Genomic DNA, 22,407 nt, shown 5'->3' on the forward strand with positions numbered 1-22,407 from the left:
CCTACTGTGTCTGTATCCTGGGGATTAGAGTATCCAAGTGTGCCACATCTGCAGGACACAATCGCATCACACACACGAGGCCGAACTTCACTGACACAGTAAATGCACGAGCAAGCAAACACACTGAAGCTGGAAACTCCTAAAGATATACCACCAGTGTTTCCTTAAGGTGAATTATATTAAACAATATCTACAAATACACAGCAAAAAGATTTGTTCTCTTTAAATCATCAATCCCAATGTTTACCTTCTCTCTCGTTATTCTTGTCATTTCTTGTCACTCACTGGGGCTATTTCCACAATGTGTCTTCATCTTCAGACGTCGCTCCTTGATCTTTACCCGTTTCCATCTCAGGAGTCTTTTGCAGTTTGCCCTCCTTCCTTCAATACTCTGTGCATTTCCTCTCCTTCTGCTCTCAATTACAAGTAGAAAGCTTTTTTTAAAAAAGAAATAAACAATAAGCCAGACGAGTCAGTCGTCAAGAGCCTCAAGGTTATGAGGCTCATTTCCGTTTTTCTGTGTGCAACTTGAGAAATTAAGAATAACTTGTGTTTGAGCTCTGTCTATCTGAATGCTGTAAGGAATCACTGAGGGATGCTGGCTAGCTGTTCCATATGCTTTAAGGATCACACATTACTGAATCTCAAAATCCATTGATCCATTTTGATCTGCTTATCTGGGGTTCATTCCTGGTGGCAGCATGCTAAGCAGGCTTTTCCCTCTCTGTAGTGATGCTTTCCGGTTTCTTCTGGGGGATTCCAAAGTCAAAGGAGATATGCGATCTCTCCAGTGAGTTCTCCAAAGGAAGGCACCCAGGAGGCATCTTAATCAGACACTAAAATGGCTTCAGCTGATTCCTTTTGGTCCTGAGGAACAGAAATTCTACTCTGAGCTCTCCCTGGATGTCTTAGCCCAGCCACCCTACGAAGAAACCCCTATTTCTGTCGCTTCTATGTATGATCCCCCACTACCCAAAACCCGTGACTATAGGTGAGGACTGCAACATAGATTGATTAGTTAATTGAGAGCTTTGCCTTCCAGCTCAGCTCCCTTTTTGCCAACAATAGTCCAGTGCAACGCCACCAATCCATCTGTCCATCTAAGATCCTAAGATACGTAAACTCTTTTGCTTGGGGCAGCAACTCAAGCGGAAGCAATCCACTGATTTAAAGCAGAGAACCATGACCTCAAACTTGGAGATGCTGACTCTCATCCTACATGCTTCATACTACAAACTTCCCCTATGAAGCTGAAGCTCTGATGAAACCAACAGAAGCCCTCCAGGTAAGAAGGTTTGGGAATCGCAGAGTTTCCTCTTTGCTTTGACCCTCAACACCTTAAATGTAATGAAAAATTCAGACTAATATAGCTGTATTTCCCCCTGCCTGTATCACAACTATTTAAAGTAATCCTGAACTTAACTCATATTGAGTTACCAGAATCCTGGAACCTGGAACATAAATACTTGTATTCTGCACATCTGACTGGGGCACATAATCCAACCACTTATTATCTGCCTGCTTATCGGAATGCAGCATTAAAATACATCCGTAAAATCTACTACCCAAAAGCTGGCAGAAAGTTAAAGAGGTACAGTAAAGGCATTGTTTGACATCTCTAAGTTTATATGAAAATATACTGCATGTAGTTTACAGATAAAAGTTGATATGCCACCAGATTGATCGAGTGTTATTGTGTCCCCTGAGGCCCTTTGAGATGTTTTTGTATCAGCTGGAGGCTTAGCAATGGATTTAAGCTCAGCATGGTCAATAAAAGTCAGCAAGTCAGTTAGTCTTTTGCTGTCTCTCGCTCATCTCTCGCTCTCTCTAGATCACAAACACGTACACATCCAGCGACATGTGGCTTCACCATCTGTCTCACAAACTCCTATGCAAATAAAAAGCAGTAAGCTCTAGCATGCTGGGTGTTCTGCTGACAGAACATCAGGGGTTTTTCCACCAGACCAGGCCTGCAAATGGCAGAGGCTAAAATTGTTTAATTTTGTGCTTACGTGCGCATGCGGGTGCAAATGCATCTGCATAATGAAAATGCACAGACACATGATTGGCAAAAGAGAGAAAGCAACACTCTCCTTTATTACTGCCCCTCTCTCTCTCTCTCTGCCCCCTAATGAAATATGTTACACTGGCTTCTGCCTAATCGAAGCCAATTAGCTTTTCTGCGTGCTCACTGATAACTCCCTCAGCACATTTGCCAGTTCCTCAGGCCAGAATTTCCAATAGTTGTTCCTCTGCTCATCTGTCTAGCATGGAGGCACTCGTATTGTTCACCTGGCTCAACAATGCTCCGCCTGCACTCACTGCCCAACGTGCAGCACAGACTAATAACTCTGTTATACAAAGACAGCACTCTAATACGGTGGTTTTCTGCTCCACAGGTTCTCTGGACTGATTCATTCCTTTGAATGAAACAACAGAGTTATAACTATAAGAACTTTTTTCACCCATTTGGGGGTAGAGGAAGCTGTGAGAGATCATTGTGACCAACGCTGATGCATCACATTTTAACTTCGTAAACTTTAAGTCAGTTTCACCACCTGTAGTTTTATTTTCTTACTTTGTACATTAAAAGAACTAATCATTCAAGAACAGTTTAGACTATCAGGATCTTATATCATTTCATATGATAATACTTATGCGTTGTTATATTAACTTTTATATTAAAAATGATTTAAAAAATAAAACTTGTGTATGTTTTACTTGTATCTCATCAAAGACTTTTGATAGTGGACTTAATTTTTCATAATTGTGTTACGTAGGTTGTCCAGATTCTTTGCAGGGGTTTAAACTGTCTTGTCTTCTATGTAAAATTTCAAAGCTTCAGTTCCGCCTTTTCTTGTCATATAATATTAATATATCATTGCATAGATATGTTACGTATGAATGATTGCATTGCATAGATATTAATATATCTAGATATCAGTATATATATATATACAGTGACTCGTTCATGACTAATTCAAACCAGACTAATATGTGTGGAGATGGACGCAGACCTGAATGCAGGTGATTAACCCTCCTGTTGTCCTGATAAACAGGAATAAAATCTTTTGCTGTTGTATACGTTTATGTACACAAGGTCTATTTGGCCCTAAAATTCCAAAATGAAGGGAAAAAATTATGGTAATGGGTTGGACTGAAATAAGACTAAAGGTGTAACGGATTTGATTGACAATTTATTTTATGTGCTTTAAATTACAGTCAAACCAGGTGGGGTTATTTTTGACCCCAGAGGACAATAGGTGTATGGCAACTGGGAAGATATTATGAGGGTTAAATTCAACGAAATTCATAATTTTTTTTCTCCACAAGCAGCTAGCATTAGAAAAACGTTCTCAGTGCATCTTTTATCAGAATGCAGCTGAAACAGGTGCTTCTTTGTTTCAGCACCATCGTGTCTTCATCAGAGACCCCTGATATTAGTCTGTTTGCACAATCAAAGGCTGTGAATTGCGCAGTATGCTCCAGACCCCCTCTTTCGCACTCTGAAAAGCAACTAGTGCTGCTGGAAAGGTTAACTCATGCAGTTTTGTTAGATATGCGCTACTCCTTGCCCTGCAATAAATATTTCAAAAGCAAATCAGCCAAGAAGGAGTGATGTGAACATGGACACAAGTGTATCTGTCAGGCACCCCTAAATCCTGCACACTGGTCCTTTAAAGCATTTAGGGTGTTCTATTAGCAGAAATGGAATTACAGTTTCATTGGTGTATAATCGACTACAACTATAAATCTTTGTGTTTTCCTTCTCTTAACTAATAAGTCTAATATATCTATAAAGGGTGCAGGGCTTCTTCAAAATGTTTTGCTAGTTGCTACTAAATCACACACACTGATCCTTTAAATTGACATTGTGAACTTAAAGTAAACAGTTGCTTATTTACACATCCAACAGTTCCAGATCAACATTATCAATCATTTCAAGTTTTCTTAGATAAAAACTTTTACTTTTTTTTTTTTTGTCTCCACTAACTCTAGAAGGAAATGTCTGACTCCTAAATGCTCCGGTGCTGTTTGCTCACCGGCTTGTCACTAACTCCGTCTGTCTGCTGTTTGGTGTTGAGCAAACAGTGTAACGTGGGTTTTAGAGCTTTTTCATTAAACAGCTGCCTGCTGCTGAGCCACGGGTGTTGAACCAAAACGGCAAAGTTTCAGACTGGGCAACTAAACAATGAGTGGAAACAGCTACAGATTCCAGAAATAGGTTGCTTTATAACCAAAAGCATCTCAGTCATTTCACGTGTTGCTATTATAATAAAATTGCTAATTGTAGAGGCAAATATCTGGATTTTACAAAAGCAACTAGTGGCTGCTTTAACAAAAACATGGATGGAAAGATAGTGAATGGAAATATTCAATAACACATCTGTTCAGACAAGGTTTAGAGATGCTATGATTAACATTATTTTTCGTGCAAATGGATGAAATAATTACATGTAATGTGAAAGAGGTTGCATGTGAGAAAGAACCCACAGAGAATCATCACTTTTCTTCTCACCTCGAAGGTTCAGTTTCCTCATTTGCATCTCTTCTAGAGCCATCAGGAAACAGCTTTTAGTTTAAAACATCTAATGAACCCACTGGACACTTCCTGCCATCACCAAATGGCAGGCAGACAGAAGTTAAAGAGCAACACTTAACAAAAATCAGCGTAATCACTGAGAAACAAGTGAGGACCAAATTACAAATTAGCTCATAGTGAGCAGTTTCAAAGTATTATTAAGAGATGGAGAGATATATTCATGAATCATGAGGAGGTGGTGATTAGCCCATAAATATCAGTGAAACCTAAGTACGACCACTACATTTGATTAATTTATCACCATCTCTGTCAGACTACCAGGAGACAAATCTTTTATCCGGGTGGCCACTAGACAAGACGTTCAAACTGGCAGATTTATTGATATTGCACTGACGAGATACGAGAAAATATGAACAAAACTCCCTGCTGTGTAGTTAGAACATGTGCTTTCATATGATAGGATAAAATAAGTCAGAGGAAAACGAGGCATAAATGTAGTTTTTTTTTATAATATGATTTGTCATAAGCTGCTGTGGGATTCTTTTGAAAATATTCAAATTATTAACTCACTCTGAAGTAGCTAAACCTCACTGGATATGTTCTAAATCCCTGTATAGATAGCATAGGATTATTTTTGATATGATGAATGACTATAGGGGGCTTGAGCTCTAGATTTTTCAAAAACTCACTTGTTGATGACATTTCTAAGCAATACACTGTATGCTTCAGCAAAGTAAACCAGCAGGGTGTAAAGTCTTTTCTGATCATTTCTCCTCTACATCTTCTTCGGTTTATTGTTGCCAAAATCGGTGCATCCCTCAAGTCATATGATCACTAATCTTGTGTGCCTTCAGGATTTGTTTTAAACTATTCTTTTAAACTGTGATGAGGCTTATCCTATCAGTTGCTGAGCAGCTGGCACAGGGGCAACCCACAAGGATAATTCTTAATCACCCCTGACTTTTTGGTCTCATATCCTCACTGCTACTCTGCAAGTGAGTTGCGGAATGGAACCGCAGTTATTCTGCTGCAGGACACTGAAACCAGTGTCTATTTGGCAAACATGTGTTTGTACTCAGCTCCAGCTATTGTTTGGAGCACTGTTTTCAGTTTAAAGAGCCAGATGACAGAAGGGAAGCCCTGAAGCACAACCACAGTCTGACCACTGACTCTGGCACACAGTCCGATCTCTGTGTACAGACACCGGAGAGCATGTCAGCAGGTTGCTGGATAAAATGACATTGCTGCAACTTCTGCAGGGTTTGCAATTCTCTGAAATAGGCCTACATGTACTGTTTTAACTTGCACGCAGTTTATATCTTATTAGGGTTCATTACCTGCACATATCCCAGTATTGTAAGGGCATTTGGTTAAATCACAAAATGTTTTGCTATTGATTCTCTTGTGTATGCAGAACAAACACACAAATGCAAACTGCAATAAAACTTTTCCATCTCCTGCATCACATTGTATCTGACACATCATTACTCCACCAAGGAGGTGTATGTGATGATTGGCATTGGTTTGTCTGTCTGTCTGTCTGTCTGTCTGTCTGTCTGTCTGTCTGTCTGTCTGTCTGTCTGTTAGCAACATTACTCAAAAACGGACATGGATATGGATGAAATTTTCAGGGAAGGTCAGAAATGACACAAGGACCACCTCATTAGATTTTGGCAGTGATGCGGCTTATAGTCTGGATCCACGGATTTGTTAAAGATTTCTGTATCATTGTGAGATAGTGGTACAGAGTCACTGTAACTATGAAAAAGAGTGAACACTACATCAGCTGCCTGCTGACAATCACGATTGTGATCCTACTACAAATCCACTGTTGCAGAATTATTGGGACTTCTCCATCGGAAATGATACAAGGAGCAGTTGATTAAATTGTGGGTATGTTTCCGAGTCCCATCAATTCCCGCCGCCTGCTACATATTTAGGTCACGCGATGTGGTATCCGTACATAACACACACCTGTGCTCAGAGCAAGGTCATTTTGTTTGTGGGTACATCTATATTAAATGGCCACATTCTATGGTGCCGTGATTTCTGCCACAAATTTTTTCAAGATTTCAGCCGTGGGAAATGAGACAATGTCTGAGCAGCCTTGACGGAGTACTGTGCTCTCTGAGTACTGTGCTGCTCTTGTTACTATTATGTTAGAAGCAATTTTAGTGCTGGGGAAAGACTCGCAAACAGATTCCTCATTAACAAAGACATTGCAAGTGAAAAGTTAACTCTAGTGACAGTCTGTTAATAAATATGACGTCAGTTTGTGAATGAATAAATGATAAGGGTGCATATTCACCCATCAATATTTAAGATTTCATCTGTTTGTCTCATTCAGTGGCTACACAAAACTTTGTAATGATTATGAATGAACCTGACACCCCCACCCGCCCTCTAATACATATGCATTGTTTTCCATCCCAGTTGGTGCCTCCTGTGTCTCCACCTACCCGAGCAAAGCCGGCTCTGCTCCTGTAAGACCTAGGTATTGGTAAATGTCACAGCTAGTGGCTAATCCAGCACGGTAAATGTCATCTAAGCCCTGTCACTAAGCCAACAGCACCCCACAACAGCTGATGGAGGCAGCGAACGGAACCGCTCTCTGTTGGCTGACAGACTGCAACAAGCAATGCGCGCCAGAATACAAAACATGTTTGTCGCTTGGCCTACAGTGCAGGCATGTATTAAACACCTCAGCTCTCAACGGGCAGAGTGAGATAAGATGGAGATGGAGAAATACGCACGATTACAAAGAGCGCTGAGAGGAGCGATGAGAGAGTAATGGGAAATGAAAAGAAGAAAGGTCTGGGGGGTTTTGGCTTTTTTATTTCTCTATTAGATGCATTTTTTTGGGAATAAACTGCTTTTTGAAAACAGATTGAAAAAGCTGCTGTGCTCCTGGCAGTGATTGATAAGCCCTGTTATGCTGTTTGTCATCACTGTTCTCTCCAAAGTAGTGACCCCCAGCTGCTGTATGACGCATTACACCAAAATCAACCAGTAGGTGAAATATGAAGCTTTTATTCACTGTTTTAATGTTTACTAAATCAACTGTTTCTAGAACAGTAACCACAGCATGACAAGTTCTCTTTAAAGCCACTAAAGTCGACAGCAGGGTGTTAAACTGTGTGCCCTGTAGGTTTTTGTTCCAAATCGGAAACAACGCCTAAACTGCATTTAGTGTGAAAACATTTCCAGAGGTGTGGTTGGACAATTTGTTTCCTCCCAGAGCTGGGGATGGTTTTCCCGAATATTCAGATGCATTTGCTCCCAGTATCCATGGGGAAATTCTGACTAAACAGTGATTGACATATTTTACAGATGTGCCAGTAACACACTGGATGCATTTTGAAGAAGTCTACTGCGGTGACTTTGTGTTGCACTTCCATTAAAATTTGCATAAAATGACCCAATGCATATTACATTCTCTTTTTCACACACTGTATTGCAGTTTTCACTTTGGCACATCTCTATTTTATCCTCACTTGGCTCCTGTGGTGCTTGCATTCTCTTTTGCTTGCTATTCTTGTGAGACCAGGGCAGAATTCTTGTACGCAAAAGCCTTCTTGGCAAACATGAGTCAGAGTTCCTCTCCTGATTAGAAAGAAACGTCATCCAGAGAGGAAGAAATCATTTGAGAAATCCCTGCAAACTTAAGTCTGTGGCACATGCTTTGATGTTCCTGGTTGGCAGAAAAAAATGAGTGTAGCCCAGTGGGAATGAGTCTGTGACACAACTCAATCTGCCCCATAATCACAGAGACACTGTGATGGACAGAGAGAGGATATGAGGGAACGTGGCGGAGAAGTAATCAATTTTGTGAGTGACGGAGTGAGTAATAATGGTGACAGCGGCTGCATAGAGTCAGATGTCACCATTTATGCTCTTTAGATTATGATCTCAAATGGGTGTGAAGTCAAGTTAGAGGATTCGGTGAGAACATAGAAGGGAAATAAAAGCCTGACTGGGAAGAAGTCACACAAAATAACTTGCTGCTCGCCCAATGTGAGGCACCATGGTGTGGTCAGATGTGTTCTCAGTGGGTTTGTAATTTGTAGTGTGCTGATTTAGCTCAGTATAATCATTATACTTACGCCTAGTTGCTCCATGTAACTTATTACTGGCAGGTGTAGAGTAAGTCAGGTAACGATGGGAGTGACTGAGGGGGGAGGAGCTCAGGATTTATTACAGTGTGTGTGGCAAGTGTTAAAAAAACTCTTAAAGGTGTTTAATCTCTGCAGTCTTTCACACACATGTAGCACACACACCTCAACACGTGGAAACACTAGCAAACAGCTCTTAAGTGATGAAGTCGGGTGGAAATAGCAAGTGCTGATTGATAATGTAGCAGGTGGGACTGAGAGGAAATTGCAAAAGCGATGACGCACTTTAATGCCTTATTTACGAGCTCAAGTCAAGTGAAGTTATTAATAATCACCCTAAATCATAAATTACCTGGCTCAGCATATGGTAACAGCTCCAGCGAAATAAGATAGTAAAGCTTCTTCTGCCCTCACAGAGATAAGGAACCAAATTTAGCTGTTTAACTCTTAGTTTGTCAACAAAATAGTAACTTATCCACATTTATCCCCAAATGCAACGTGATTTTTAAGTTGCAAGCAACAAGTTACACAAACCGATCTCTTATCTGTAGCTATTTCAGAAAGCTGCAAACCAAAAATAACCAGTTTTTCTTCCTCTGAACTAAGAATTTCGACATCAGCAACACTTTCAGCCCAAAATACCTGAATAAACCGACATTAAACTGAATTTGGGCTTTTATTTTTGCACCTATTAAACGCCACGATGCTTCACTGAAAACAGAAACGCAGAAATAAAGTGTGATTTTGGTTATAAAGTGATGTGTGTGTTCGCTCACCTCTCCGCCCCACACGCTGAGGAATGAAGACTGTGGACGCGTTGCCGCAAGCGATGCTGGAAGTCTCCAAGCTCCCGTTAGCGGCTCCATCAGCCTGCGCTCCGACGCACTCGGGGTTGAGAGATGTCTCATTTTGCGCATAGAGATCCATAGTTTTTTTTTTAACTTAATGTTTGTAATGTGAGCTAATGTGGTCTAATGTCGCAAAAAGTTCAAATAAACCTGTCAATTTCTGCCTGAGCCTCTGAAGTAGTGAAATAACTGGACTCTGCATCCACAGTCCATCACACTTGCTGAATGAGGCTGTCGCTTCCCAACTTGCAAAACGAGAGAAAAAAACGCAGTTTACGTTTTCCTTTCGTTCGTTTCACGATTTTAAGTTACTCTAAGTGGTTCACACTTGGCATCATGCGTTAATCAAGGTTTGGTGCGCGCCAGGAGAGACAAGGTGCGCTGCGCACTGCTGCGCTTTTCCTGAATAAACCGCATGAAGAGCGCGACTGAGTGCAGAGAACGGAGGACTAATGTCATATGGGGTGTGTGGTTTATGTGTGTGAGAGAGAGATAGAGAGGGGTGGACTATTTGTGGTCTTCACCTGGCACATTAATGCGTAAATCATTAATAAAATATAAATATATTACTTGTACCACACGTATTTTTACGCACAGATTTGCCTCTTCAATTACAATTTCTCACAAGACAGCTTAATTATTTTTATCTCGATTTTAAAAAAGGAAGAAGCTAAATAAACCACAAAATGAATAAAAAAGATTAGTAATCTTTCACCGTCATAATGAACAGGACGCAGCACTGCGCCGATTTATTGGTTTTCTGAGACAGCCACCACTATCTGCCACATATATATATTTTTTTTATCACATCTAAGTCCCAGTAATCCTGTCATATCTACAAAAGTGACGAGTCTAACACGCTTATATGTCTCTTCCATTCTACACAATGGGATTTAATGCAAAAACTGTGGGGTGATTTAAAAGACTGAGAGAGAACAGAAGGGGGGAAAAACAGAATCCACAGTGTCCAGGCATTACGATTATGTTGCTGTCATCACTTCTATTTGTTTGTAACACTGGTTTGGATCCTGACAGTGCGGCTTGCCAATTTAATTAGAGGCAGGAACGTTTCCAGCTTATTTAAGCACTGAAGATCTGATGCCCCTTAAGTGTGACTAAAAGCCACTGTGGCGGTTTTAGGGGCGCACCGCCGCCATCGTGTGGCGTGTGAGTCCACATCCTCAGAGGAGGGTCAGTATGATGTTACAGAGCGCTGTGGTGGTGAATCACAGTCTGGTCTGTACATTTTACTGCATAAACATACAGTGTGAATCACAGTTGGTCTGATAAGGTCCTCCTCCTTTTTATATCTTTCTTGCCTTCATCAAAGTCATCATTTTTATCCAACCCCTCGGCATCTTTAAGAAATTAATTAGATCTCATGATATTAAAAATGTTTTGTAATGGTTTTTCTAAAAAAAAATTTGCCATGCTGTCTGCCATCATTTGATTATTCACTTAACTGCTCATTCAGACAAAAAAAACAACTAAAAAAAATACGGATGATTTAGAGCATCAGTTTCCCAACAGCAGTCAAAGCTGGTTGCTTTTAGCCAGTTCAGATGAAGTCAATCCCCTAAATAGCCTTAAATGAACTCAACCTTAAGTGGATGTTAGGGAAATCTTGTAACAATGATTTGCTTTTGGGAAGGAACAAACACAAATGTCCTAATGTTAGGTTCAGAAATCACTCACAGGGGTCATTTTGGAAGGAAATTACCTCTTCTGACCTTTAGGGGACTCTTGAAGTGAAGTATTCTAAAGAGCCTGTGCTTCTTGTGGTCTACAACCATCAAGATATTTAAACCCCTCAGCACTGGTAGTACAACTAATGACTCAGTAAAGCCTGTCCTTCAGCCAGTGCTGCTAGAAATAAATGTAAACTTGCTGTAATCTCTCTAGATTCTTGTATAATCTAAATGAATGCAGCAGTGATAAATGTCATTGTGCTTTGTGTTGCAGAGGTACATATTAAAACTATTGTAACTGTTGCTCAGAAGCAGGAAACCCCCACTAAGTTAATTGTTATAGTCTATATTTGATGAGGTTGTAAACAAAAATTCACGCAGAACCTGTTTTTTTCCAATTCTGATTAAATTTTGTCTTAAAATGTTTAAAATGCTTCATTATGCTGAATGATACTGTTTTTGCAGATGTGCTATCAAAGGCTGAAGAGTCTTCTGATGATAAAAAGTTCCTTCCTGTCATCATCAGTAATTTCATCAAGGCTTAATGTTTAAACCAGATTGTCCATCTCCATCGTCATGCTGCACTGAGCTGGGGATGAGCTAACAGGCCTGTGTGGTGCCTCAGGTCTGGACAGGTAACATGCTTGTCTTTCCTCAAAGGAAATGGAGAGACCGTCTCCTCTGTGTCACCTGTACATTTGGGAGGTTAAAATGTCACTGCTCTCTGAGGCTTGCTATTGCTGTAGAGATTGTGAAGCATCTGGCTTCCCTCTGAACACTCAAATGACTGCCAGAAGAGGCAAAAAAGGGGGGGGGACCATTATTTCAAGCAGCCCATCTCTAATTTTTCTCCCGGTCTAATTAGTTGGCTCGGCAGGTCATGTGCAGAGCCACTTAGCCCAGATAAACAAGCCATGTGAGGATGCCAATCAAGATGAAGAGAGCGACTAGTGCTCCCCGTCGAGTGTAGTAATCGCAAACTGGCATGACGTGTTGATTACTGATGCTCCACTGCTGATGAAGACAGGTTGGAGATAATCGCTTCAGGGGTGGCACTTTAAAGCTCACGTCTGCATCCTCTGCTGCGACAACATGTGCATACTTTGCTGCCGTTTCTGTAAACACCACTGAGACTCTGTCCCGGATCAAATAAACAACTGTAGCTGCAGCAGATTCATCAATGCGGGCAGTCAGCATCACGGAAAGACATTAATGTCTTCTTTTTCCCTGTTCTGGCAAACACAAGGTGATGGCTGAAGGTAATGGATAGGGAACGCATCAGTGCTAAGCCGAGCTGAAGAGGATTTCTGTCTCCTTCCACTCATCTCTCCTCTGGTTGTGGTTCCGGGACCCCTGGGATCGATTGTTCAAACATGGCTCCGGGCCATAGTGAGTGTGTGGATGCAGGCTTGGAGATATGTGTGTGTTTTAATGGGAAAGCAGCAACCCATCAGCAGTGATAAGTGCCTGGTCTGGGGGTACATACACTTCTATCTGGTATCTGAGTGTTTGGGCCGGTGTGGTACATTTACTGGAGAGAATAATGTCAAAGTACAGAGTCAGATGCAAATTATGTACTTTTGGTGTGCATGTGACACTTCTAGTTAGTTTACAGATGAAGATTTTACATTAACATGTTATTATAAAACTCAGTTCAAAGCTAAATCTGTTGTTCCGTTCATTGCACAAGAGGTCAGAGGTAATAAATATACACGGATCAATATATAATTAAGGGACTTTTGAAGTCTATGGGATATATCTTGCATACATTTTTATTTAAAGTTTAAAAAAATGAAGGTTTTTATGTTTATTATGATCATGTCTTTACAAATTCCATAATTATTTATTATGGAAACAATCACTTATGGATAGCAAATGACTGGGTGTCACTAAAATGTCAACTAAATAACTGTCCAAATTAAATAACAACCACCTTCTAATTAGCTAAACAATAATAAAATGAGCTTAATCCAAAATTGTTTTGATTGTGTTCTATTTATCAAGTTGAGATAATCATGCCAGATATTTATTTTTTGGCAATATATCAAATTTTATATGGAAAATAAATTGTATTTGTGTCTGAGAAATAATTTCAACCAAGTTCCCCATTACAAAAACACCTCTCCAGGAAGTGTGCTAATTCCAGATCACATGACCTGCTCCATATAATGTCATTTCCTCCTGAAGGAAAGACTGGCCACACTCCAAGGCTTTCTGAGTTATTTAATATAAAGTAGTGTGTGAGTCAAGTGTGGATTTATCTCATGTCAACAGATTTACTACAATATCTTTATAAATAACTTTCAATTTCAATTTAATCAATTGTATATATAATATTTAGAAGAATCTTTCTCTAAAAATGCCATGTGGTGTTTGGTTATAGGTGGCCATGTTGATAATAGGCCTGAAAACAGCAAAAACGTCAACTATGATACCGGTCAAGTATGTTACAAAAATCCCACAATTATATATTGACTCATACATTTATCTTAAAGGTAAGTGCTGCACACTAATATTTAATGAGATGGATTTTGTATTTGTATTTGTATTGTTTGTGTCACCAATTCTATATCTACAGCAAAAGCTGGGGTTGATGTGATATACTTTTCTGCAAACTGTTGAAGGGCGGTAATGGATGCCCATACATCTTTCCACCAACAGTTATGCATATCTGTCGATATACATTAGTGCCGGTGGCGGTAATGTGCTGTAAAAGGTAGCAGTGTGCCAAAAAAAGGAGGAAAAAAAGTAGTGGGGGCAACTAATGCAAGTTCAAAGCATCGACTAAAAGGATTTGCAAGTGGAGATGGTTGTCAGCTCTCACAGACGATTTAGGAAAGTTGTGAAATGTAAATGTGTAATCATGCAGGAACCTGTATGTTAAATAGAGGTTCCTTTAAGGAAAGTTAGAAGGTGCTACAGGGTGAGGTATTTGGATGTGTGTAGAGGTAGCAAAGCCACTTTGGAAAGAAAATGTCAACTATTCTTATTATTACGGTCAGTAAAAGTGTCAGAAAAAAAGTGTGTGTGGAAATATTGAGGCATTATTCTGTAAACATAAATTTAATGTAGCGCTTTGCATAGATGGTGCCAAGTCTGGCTGCTATTTGGGTATTTTTTACCATTTTTTATCAATTTATTATATGTTTTTTTTTTTTTTTTTAACCAAATGTTTTTTACTGTAAAGAAGCAAAAAACATATAAATGTATTCGTAATTGTTGCGGCATACAAAAATAAAATAGTATTAATATAATGTAGTAGGAGTAGTATTTTTTAATGTACTTTAAAATTGTACAGATGCAGTCCCTTAATATATATGTACTTTGCTACTTGTCAAACACTTTTACTACACTGTATATTTCACTGCAAGAGATTTTGTTGAATTACAGTAAATACTAGTAGTACAGAAAATTACTGCCAACCACAACTGCTAGCGTTTTACTGTATTTTTACTGCATTAAAATTGTAATTTACTTACACAATAAAATTCTGTAAATCGATTAAAGCATTCTACAATTATGTTTGCTGTTTAATATTGTAACAAAACTTTTCAATAACATATTGCTTTTATATCGTGTTGCCACTGTAAACAATATTACCTTCTAACTGTGGTTTAGTGTCTCTTTTTTGTTGTTTTTTTTCTGCTTTGTTGGTTTGCATTGTTTTGTATCTCATTTTTTTCATTTAGTGTCTCATATTTTGCTTTGTTTGTGTCCTTGTGTCTTGTTTCTGTGGTTTTGTGTCTGGTTTTCTCGTTTTGTGTCTCATTTGTGTCGTGTCTTCTTTGTATTATTTTGTGTCTTGTTTATGTCATTTTGTGCTGTTATATGCCTAATTTTGTGTGGTTTCGTCTGTTTTTTTTTTATCATTTGTGTCTCATTTGTCATTCTGCGTTTTTTTGCGTTTTGTATTTGTAATATTTTGTCTTGTTTGTGTATCATTGGTATTGTGTCTTGTTTGTATTGTTTTGTGTCTTGCTTGTGTCATTTTGTTCCTAATTTGTCTTTAGTGTCTTGTTTATGTTGTTTTATGTGTTCTCATTGTTTTGTCCCTTTTCTGTTATTTTGCATCTTGTTTTTGTCATGTTGTGTCTCGTGTTTCTTTTGTGTTTTGATTGTGTTGTTTGTGTCTTTTTTGTTATTTTGTGTCTTCAGTCACTTTGTGTCAATTTTTTTGTTCATTTCATAGCCTCAGTCACACTTGTTAGCTCCCAAAAAAAAAAAAAAGCATCAGCTTTCACAGTCTATAATCATATTTTGGAAAAACGGAACGTTACTGCTAGAATTTGGCTGTATTTTTACAGTAATTTGTTCTAGCGTTCAGAAACTACAATTGTAGTTGCACTTTACATCCAAGCCTGTCAACACTCAGTTAAGATACGTAGTGAAGACTTGGAGGGGGTTAAAAGTTGCAGCCCAGACAGCAGACAATCCTTCGATTATGGATGCTGCTGCAAAAAAGCTACAAATTCCATAATGTGGGATGCTTCACATCCATCTTCTTCTTCATCAACCGAGCAGCATAGAAGATCAATACGATCACCACAGTTTAGAGGTGAACAAACAAGATGAGTGAGACAAGTTCAGTTCTCACTAAATGTGAAATATGGTTACAATCTCATCTTCTGTTCCTGACATAATGGCCAGAAACGGCTGTTTGCAGAACATTCTGTCGCAGTGAAGCTGGTTTTTAACCTTCTTAATATGAAAATTTTGTAACAATTACAATATTCATGTTAAGTTTTGTGAGTTCACAGTCACCTTTGACCTTTGATCACTAAAATCCAGCCCTCCTCAACTCCAAGTGAATGATTTTGTGGCAAATTTTAAGAAATTCACTCAAGGTGTTCTTATGTATATATATATAAAAAAAAAAAATCACATTCACAAGAATGGGACAGACAGGCAGACAACCAAAAACATAAAGTCCCTGGCCATGGCTGCTGTTGGTGCTGAGACCTAAAAAAGTTTTTACTTTTCTAGCTATATTAGTTTGACAGCAAAAGGTATTCAAGTAAAATTTCACATGTAAATGAGATAAGGCGTTAAGTATTGAATCACAAGAGTGCCATAATAGAAGATGAATCTGATTTTTAAAAAAGGAAATAAATGTGTAAATATAAAGATGAATAAATAAAAAAATTATTAATTAATTAAAAATATGGAAATATAAAGGTACATTTTGTCATTTTGTTTTTTTCATTTTGTCAGTGCTTTTTCCTTTTTGCCTTTGCTATTACTTGATGTTCTTAATGGATAGTTAAGTGCCACTCTTGCTGCATCTTCATAATTTGAATATTTCAGGAAACATCTTGATAAAAGAAGATTATTTGGAGCTTTAAAAAAAAAAAAAACTTCAGAAGAGTTTTTTCACTGAAACACATTGGTTTTTGTAGGTGAGTGTTCTTATCTTAGTCACATCTTTCTTGCAACTTGTCTACTCAATGTTAAAATAAATCTGTTAATTGAAAAAAAGGAGAACAACTGGTCCTGACTGAGTGCAAGAAAATGCATCATAGTCTTCACAGAAAGGGTGAGGGAGGAAAGATAAAATCAGAATTGAAATGGAAAAAAAATGACAGTTCAGTTATTAAACTGAGCCATTCAGCAGCAAATTCTCCCTCTAGACATCAGCACAGTAATGAATTAACTTTACAGTTTGAAGATTTATTTTTGCTTCGCTTTGGGGTTTTCACCTTTGTCCCATCCTGGGGACACAATGAGCCTTTTATAACCAGTGGACTCTCCCATAGTTACAGACCACAGCAACCATAAACCCGGAGGACTAATCTACACCCAAGATTAACATGAACTCAGTGAACCTTTTAAATCGAGCTATCAAAATAAATAAACAAATAATTGCCCATTTTGTCAACTTTAGCAGAAAGTTATTCAGGTAGACTTATTACATAGCGTTGTACTGATATGACAATGCATTTTGCAGGAGACTTAAGAAGGCAGCGAGGTAAAACTTTAACCTGTTGGGGACATTAATGTGCAAACTGTGAAGGCGGCTTCTTAGAAAATGAGTTCACTCACGGAACTGTGGTTGTTTTATATCAGCAGGTTTTGACCAAATGTAGTGCTGACACAAGCGAGTTTTTGAATAAAGCATGGATGACTTGGTTACCTTGTGCCAAAGAAACAATTCAGCTCCATGTTTAGGAGAAATTTCAGGAGGAGTTGAGTAAAAATCCAAATTTGCATTTTGTTTTTACTGTTGTTTTTTTTTTTTGCTGTTGTTGTCTTTGCTGTGGCTGTTGAATTATGTTTTTGCACATATTGTAAAGTGGGAGAAAAAGATGTAATGAGGGGACCTGAACATGAAGTATATAAGCACAATTCGGCACTGAAATGGACTCTAAAAAATTAAACATCACCTCAGTTTATTTAAGTAAGATTGTAAACATTAAGAATTTCGCCTAGGTAGGTTTTAATTATAGGGGCTTTTGCATTAGACGTGAACTAGAGGGCATAGGTGTCAAATACAGGACATAAACCTCCAAAAGTGTATTGTGTAAATGGGGGGGGATAGGAATGTGATTTTTTTTGCTGTGATATGCTGTGATGATTTTTTTATATGTGGTTCATATCATTTACTCCATGTTAAGAAAACATGTTTGTTTACATGCCAAGAACTGGCAAAATCCACGTGTTCTCCATAAATCAAGGCAAATCAGGTTTGTATTATTAAGATTTATGTAAATACGTGTGAACAGGCAAATTTTCCTTGCAAAAAACAAAAGATGAATCTACAGACTATGTTGTGAAATAAAGATTATTGTGTGATCAGATAAATAGATTTGCACAGTCACCAAGTTCTTGCCCAACAGGAAGAAGTTGGGTTTCTCTCTGTGTGACATTGTAAGGTCCTGATCGTAACATGTGAAAGTGCGCTGAGATGTATTATATTGCGAGAAAAAACTAATGTACTGAATTCAATTGATTTTAAATGTGTATTTTTACTTCTTTTTAGTGAATTTTGCACTGTTAGTGTCTTTGTCTTAAATGAAAAGCACATTGGAGCTTCTGTTGTTTCATGTGCTATGTAAATATAATATGACTTGACAATTAAATTATGCAATGCAAAAAAGACAGTCTTCAGCACCTCTGAGTCTACAAAATGACTATTTTTATAGAGTTTAATTGGTTAAAAAAAAAAAAAAGAAAGAAAAACACTGAAGGAAAATTAATTTACCATTAATTTTCATGACATAAATGCATGGCTTTCCATTATTCATACAGCTACTGCTTGTAATTATACAACACCAATGCATATTTACGTAATATTGGCTGTGATAGGAAGACTGTTATGACTTTTTACATCACATATTGGCAACTGCATCACGTACCTTCGACCACTAAACAGATGACTGCTTACCTTCTGAGGACAGATTGCACAGGGACACGGCCTCCACAGACATCGGTGACACGAGACACGGTTAAATAACTCAGCCTTTAGGCTCACCTTTGGCTGGTCAAAGTCCTTTCCAAGGGAAGGAGAAGGGGAGGGCCGAAGGGATGCAGGGAGACAGGTTGAAGATACAGTCGGTGATAGGTGAGCCCCCTCTTTGGACTGGGACACTGAGCAGAGAGGAGCAGGTGAGTTTATTTTCAAAACACTTCTATACTGTATGTATTTTTCTTCTTGAAAGGTCTTCTTTACCTCTTCTTTTTCTTCTTCTTGATCATAAGCTGTGGGATTTGACACACAGAGCAAGACATGTATAATTAAAGGTCAGTTTGAGATTGCTCAAAGTATCCAACATCACAGATAGCAATGGTTCCAAATGCTGGGTTCAAGACCTCCACAAGAAGTTTCAAAATAAATGTGACTTGATTTTGTTTTGCAAACTACTGGATTTAAAAGAATAGAAAGAAAAAACTAAATCTTCCTTTTGGGTCGGCGCATTAATAAAGGGTTTGAAGGTACATCACTTTGTTTAAAGGGTCAAACAAACAATGCAAATATTAGTTGAAGTACATATCAAAATTCACCCGCTATAAAAAGTTCATGTTTATCTTACATGTTTTGTGATTTTGGATGCTGGAACTATGAGTATTTTCTGTGATGCGCCACATTGTTGTGGCGTTTTTACATACAATGGTGGAAAAAAGTTTTCAGACACCCCATACGTTTTTGTCTTAGGTGCACTCTTCAACTGTAATTTCTTTTCGTCCAATCACAGCCATAATACTAAACAAATCCTAAGAAAGCCATTAAAAACTTAAAATTGATTGGTACCATAAAGATAAGAAATTTTGAGAATTGGGTCATTTTGGTAAAAGTTAGTTTTGTTATTTTTTCTTGTAAACAAAAAAACAATCATTTATATTTGTGTGTGTCTAATGCTGTCACACCTTTTGAAAGACAAAAAAGATAAAAAAAAAATAATTTTCACGATAATATTTGAGACTGTGTAAAATTTTAAGGTTGTCCGAAAACTTTTTTCCACCACTGTATGTAAAAACGCCACAACAATGTGGCGCATCACAGAAAATACTCATAGTTCCAGCATCCAAATCACAAAACATGTAAGATAACATGAACTTTTTATAGCGGGTGAATTTTGATATGTACTTCAACTAATATTTGCATTGTTTGTTTGACCCTTTAAACAAAGTGATGTACCTTCAAACCCTTTATTAATGCGCCGACCCAAAGAGGAAGATTTAGTTTTTTTCTTTCTATTCTTTTAAATCCAGTAGTTTGCAAAACAAAATCAAGTCACATTTATTTTGAAACTTCTTGTGGAGGTCTTGAACCCAGCATTTGGAACCATTGCTATCTGTGATGTTGGATACTTTGAGCAATCTCAAACTGACCTTTAATTATACATGTCTTGCTCTGTGTGTCAAATCCCACAGCTTATGATCAAGAAGAAGAAAAAGAAGAGGTAAAGAAGACCTTTCAAGAAGAAAAATACATACAGTATAGAAGTGTTTTGAAAATAAACTCACCTGCTCCTCTCTGCTCAGTGTCCCAGTCCAAAGAGGGGGCTCACCTATCACCGACTGTATCTTCAACCCGTCTCCCTGCATCTTCCTTCGGCCCTCCCCTTCTCCTTCCCTTGGAAAGGACTTTGACCAGCCAAAGGTGAGCCTAAAGGCTGAGTTATTTAACCGTGTCTCGTGTCACCGATGTCTGTGGAGGCCGTGTCCCTGTGCAATCTGTCCTCAGAAGGTAAGCAGTCATCTGTTTAGTGGTCGAAGGTACGTGATGCAGTTGCCAATATGTGATGTAAAAAGTCATAACAGTCTTCCTATCACAGCCAATATTACGTAAATATGCATTGGTGTTGTATAATTACAAGCAGTAGCTGTATGAATAATGGAAAGCCATGCATTTATGTCATGAAAATTAATGGTAAATTAATTTTCCTTCAGTGTTTTTCTTTCTTTTTTTTTTTTTTACCAATTAAACTCTATAAAAATAGTCATTTTGTAGACTCAGAGGTGCTGAAGACTGTCTTTTTTGCATTGCATAATTTAATTGTCAAGTCATATTATATTTACATAGCACATGAAACAACAGAAGCTCCAATGTGCTTTTCATTTAAGACAAAGAACTAACAGTGCAAATTCACTAAAAGAAGTAAAAATACACATTAAAATCAATTGAATTCAGTACATTAGTTTTTTCTCGCAATATAATACATCTCAGCGCACTTCACATGTTACGATCAGGACCTTACAATGTCACACAGAGAGAAACCCAACTTCTCCTTTGGGCAAGAACTTGGTGACTGTGCAAATCTATTTATCTGATCACACAATAATCTTATTTCACAACATAGTCTGTAAGATTCCATCTTTTGTTTTTTGCAAGGAAAATTTGCCTGTTCACACGTATTTACATAAATCTTAATAATACAAACCTGATTTGCCTTGATTTATGGAGAACACGTGGATTTTGCCAGTTCTTGGCATGTAAACAAACATGTTTTCTTAACATGGAGTAAATGATATGAACCACATATAAAAAATCATCACAGCATATCACAGCAAAAAAATCACATTCCTATCCCCCCCCATTTACACAATACATTTTGGAGGTTTATGTCCTGTATTTGACACCTATGCCCTCTAGTTCAGTCTAATGCAAAAGCCCTATAATTAAAACCTACCTAGGCGAAATTCTTAATGTTTACAATCTTACTTAAATAACTGAGGTGATGTTTAATTTTTAGAGTCATTTCAGTGCCGAATTGTGCTTATATACTTCATGTTCAGGTCCCCTCATTACATCTTTTTCTCCCACTTTACAATATGTGCAAAAACATAATTCAACAGCCACAGCAAAGACAACAACAGCAAAAAAAAAAAACAACAGTAAAAACAAAATGCAAATTTGGATTTTTACTCAACTCCTCCTGAAATTTCTCCTAAACATGGAGCTGAATTGTTTCTTTGGCACAAGGTAACCAAGTCATCCATGCTTTATTCAAAAACTCGCTTGTGTCAGCACTACATTTGGTCAAAACCTGCTGATATAAAACAACCACAGTTCCGTGAGTGAACTCATTTTCTAAGAAGCCGCCTTCACAGTTTGCACATTAATGTCCCCAACAGGTTAAAGTTTTACCTCGCTGCCTTCTTAAGTCTCCTGCAAAATGCATTGTCATATCAGTACAACGCTATGTAATAAGTCTACCTGAATAACTTTCTGCTAAAGTTGACAAAATGGGCAATTATTTGTTTATTTATTTTGATAGCTCGATTTAAAAGGTTCACTGAGTTCATGTTAATCTTGGGTGTAGATTAGTCCTCCGGGTTTATGGTTGCTGTGGTCTGTAACTATGGGAGAGTCCACTGGTTATAAAAGGCTCATTGTGTCCCCAGGATGGGACAAAGGTGAAAACCCCAAAGCGAAGCAAAAATAAATCTTCAAACTGTAAAGTTAATTCATTACTGTGCTGATGTCTAGAGGGAGAATTTGCTGCTGAATGGCTCAGTTTAATAACTGAACTGTCATTTTTTTTCCATTTCAATTCTGATTTTATCTTTCTTCCCTCACCCTTTCTGTGAAGACTATGATGCATTTTCTTGCACTCAGTCAGGACCAGTTGTTCTCCTTTTTTTTAATTAACAGATTTATTTTAACATTGAGTAGACAAGTTGCAAGAAAGATGTGACTAAGATAAGAACACACCTACAAAAACCAATGTGTTTCAGTGAAAAAACTCTTCTGAAGTTTGTTTTTTTTTTAAAGCTCC

At 38.0% G+C, this 22,407-nt stretch overlaps 1 protein-coding gene across 2 annotated transcripts in view; it reads right to left on the bottom strand.

Annotated features, from left to right (window-relative positions):
- cckbrb (cholecystokinin B receptor b) overlaps positions 1 to 18,708 on the bottom strand; it is a 34,169-nt gene extending 15,461 nt beyond the window's left edge. Inside the window, exon 1 of one of the 2 annotated variants that reach the window (XM_035946830.2) lies at positions 18,660 to 18,708. Coding sequence is in view for 1 of the 2 variants with exons in the window: in XM_023267296.3 (XP_023123064.1) it covers positions 9,432 to 9,582 (151 nt within the window). In the remaining variant the exon portion in view is untranslated. Of the gene's footprint in view, positions 1 to 9,431; positions 9,995 to 18,659 lie in introns of those variants that run through there. The other variant, XM_023267296.3, reaches the window with a different exon arrangement.
- Between the last annotated feature and the right edge of the window lie 3,699 nt (positions 18,709 to 22,407).

The sequence above is a fragment of the Amphiprion ocellaris genome, chromosome 11 (assembly GCF_022539595.1).
Source record: "Amphiprion ocellaris isolate individual 3 ecotype Okinawa chromosome 11, ASM2253959v1, whole genome shotgun sequence".
NCBI lineage: Eukaryota > Metazoa > Chordata > Actinopteri > Pomacentridae > Amphiprion > Amphiprion ocellaris.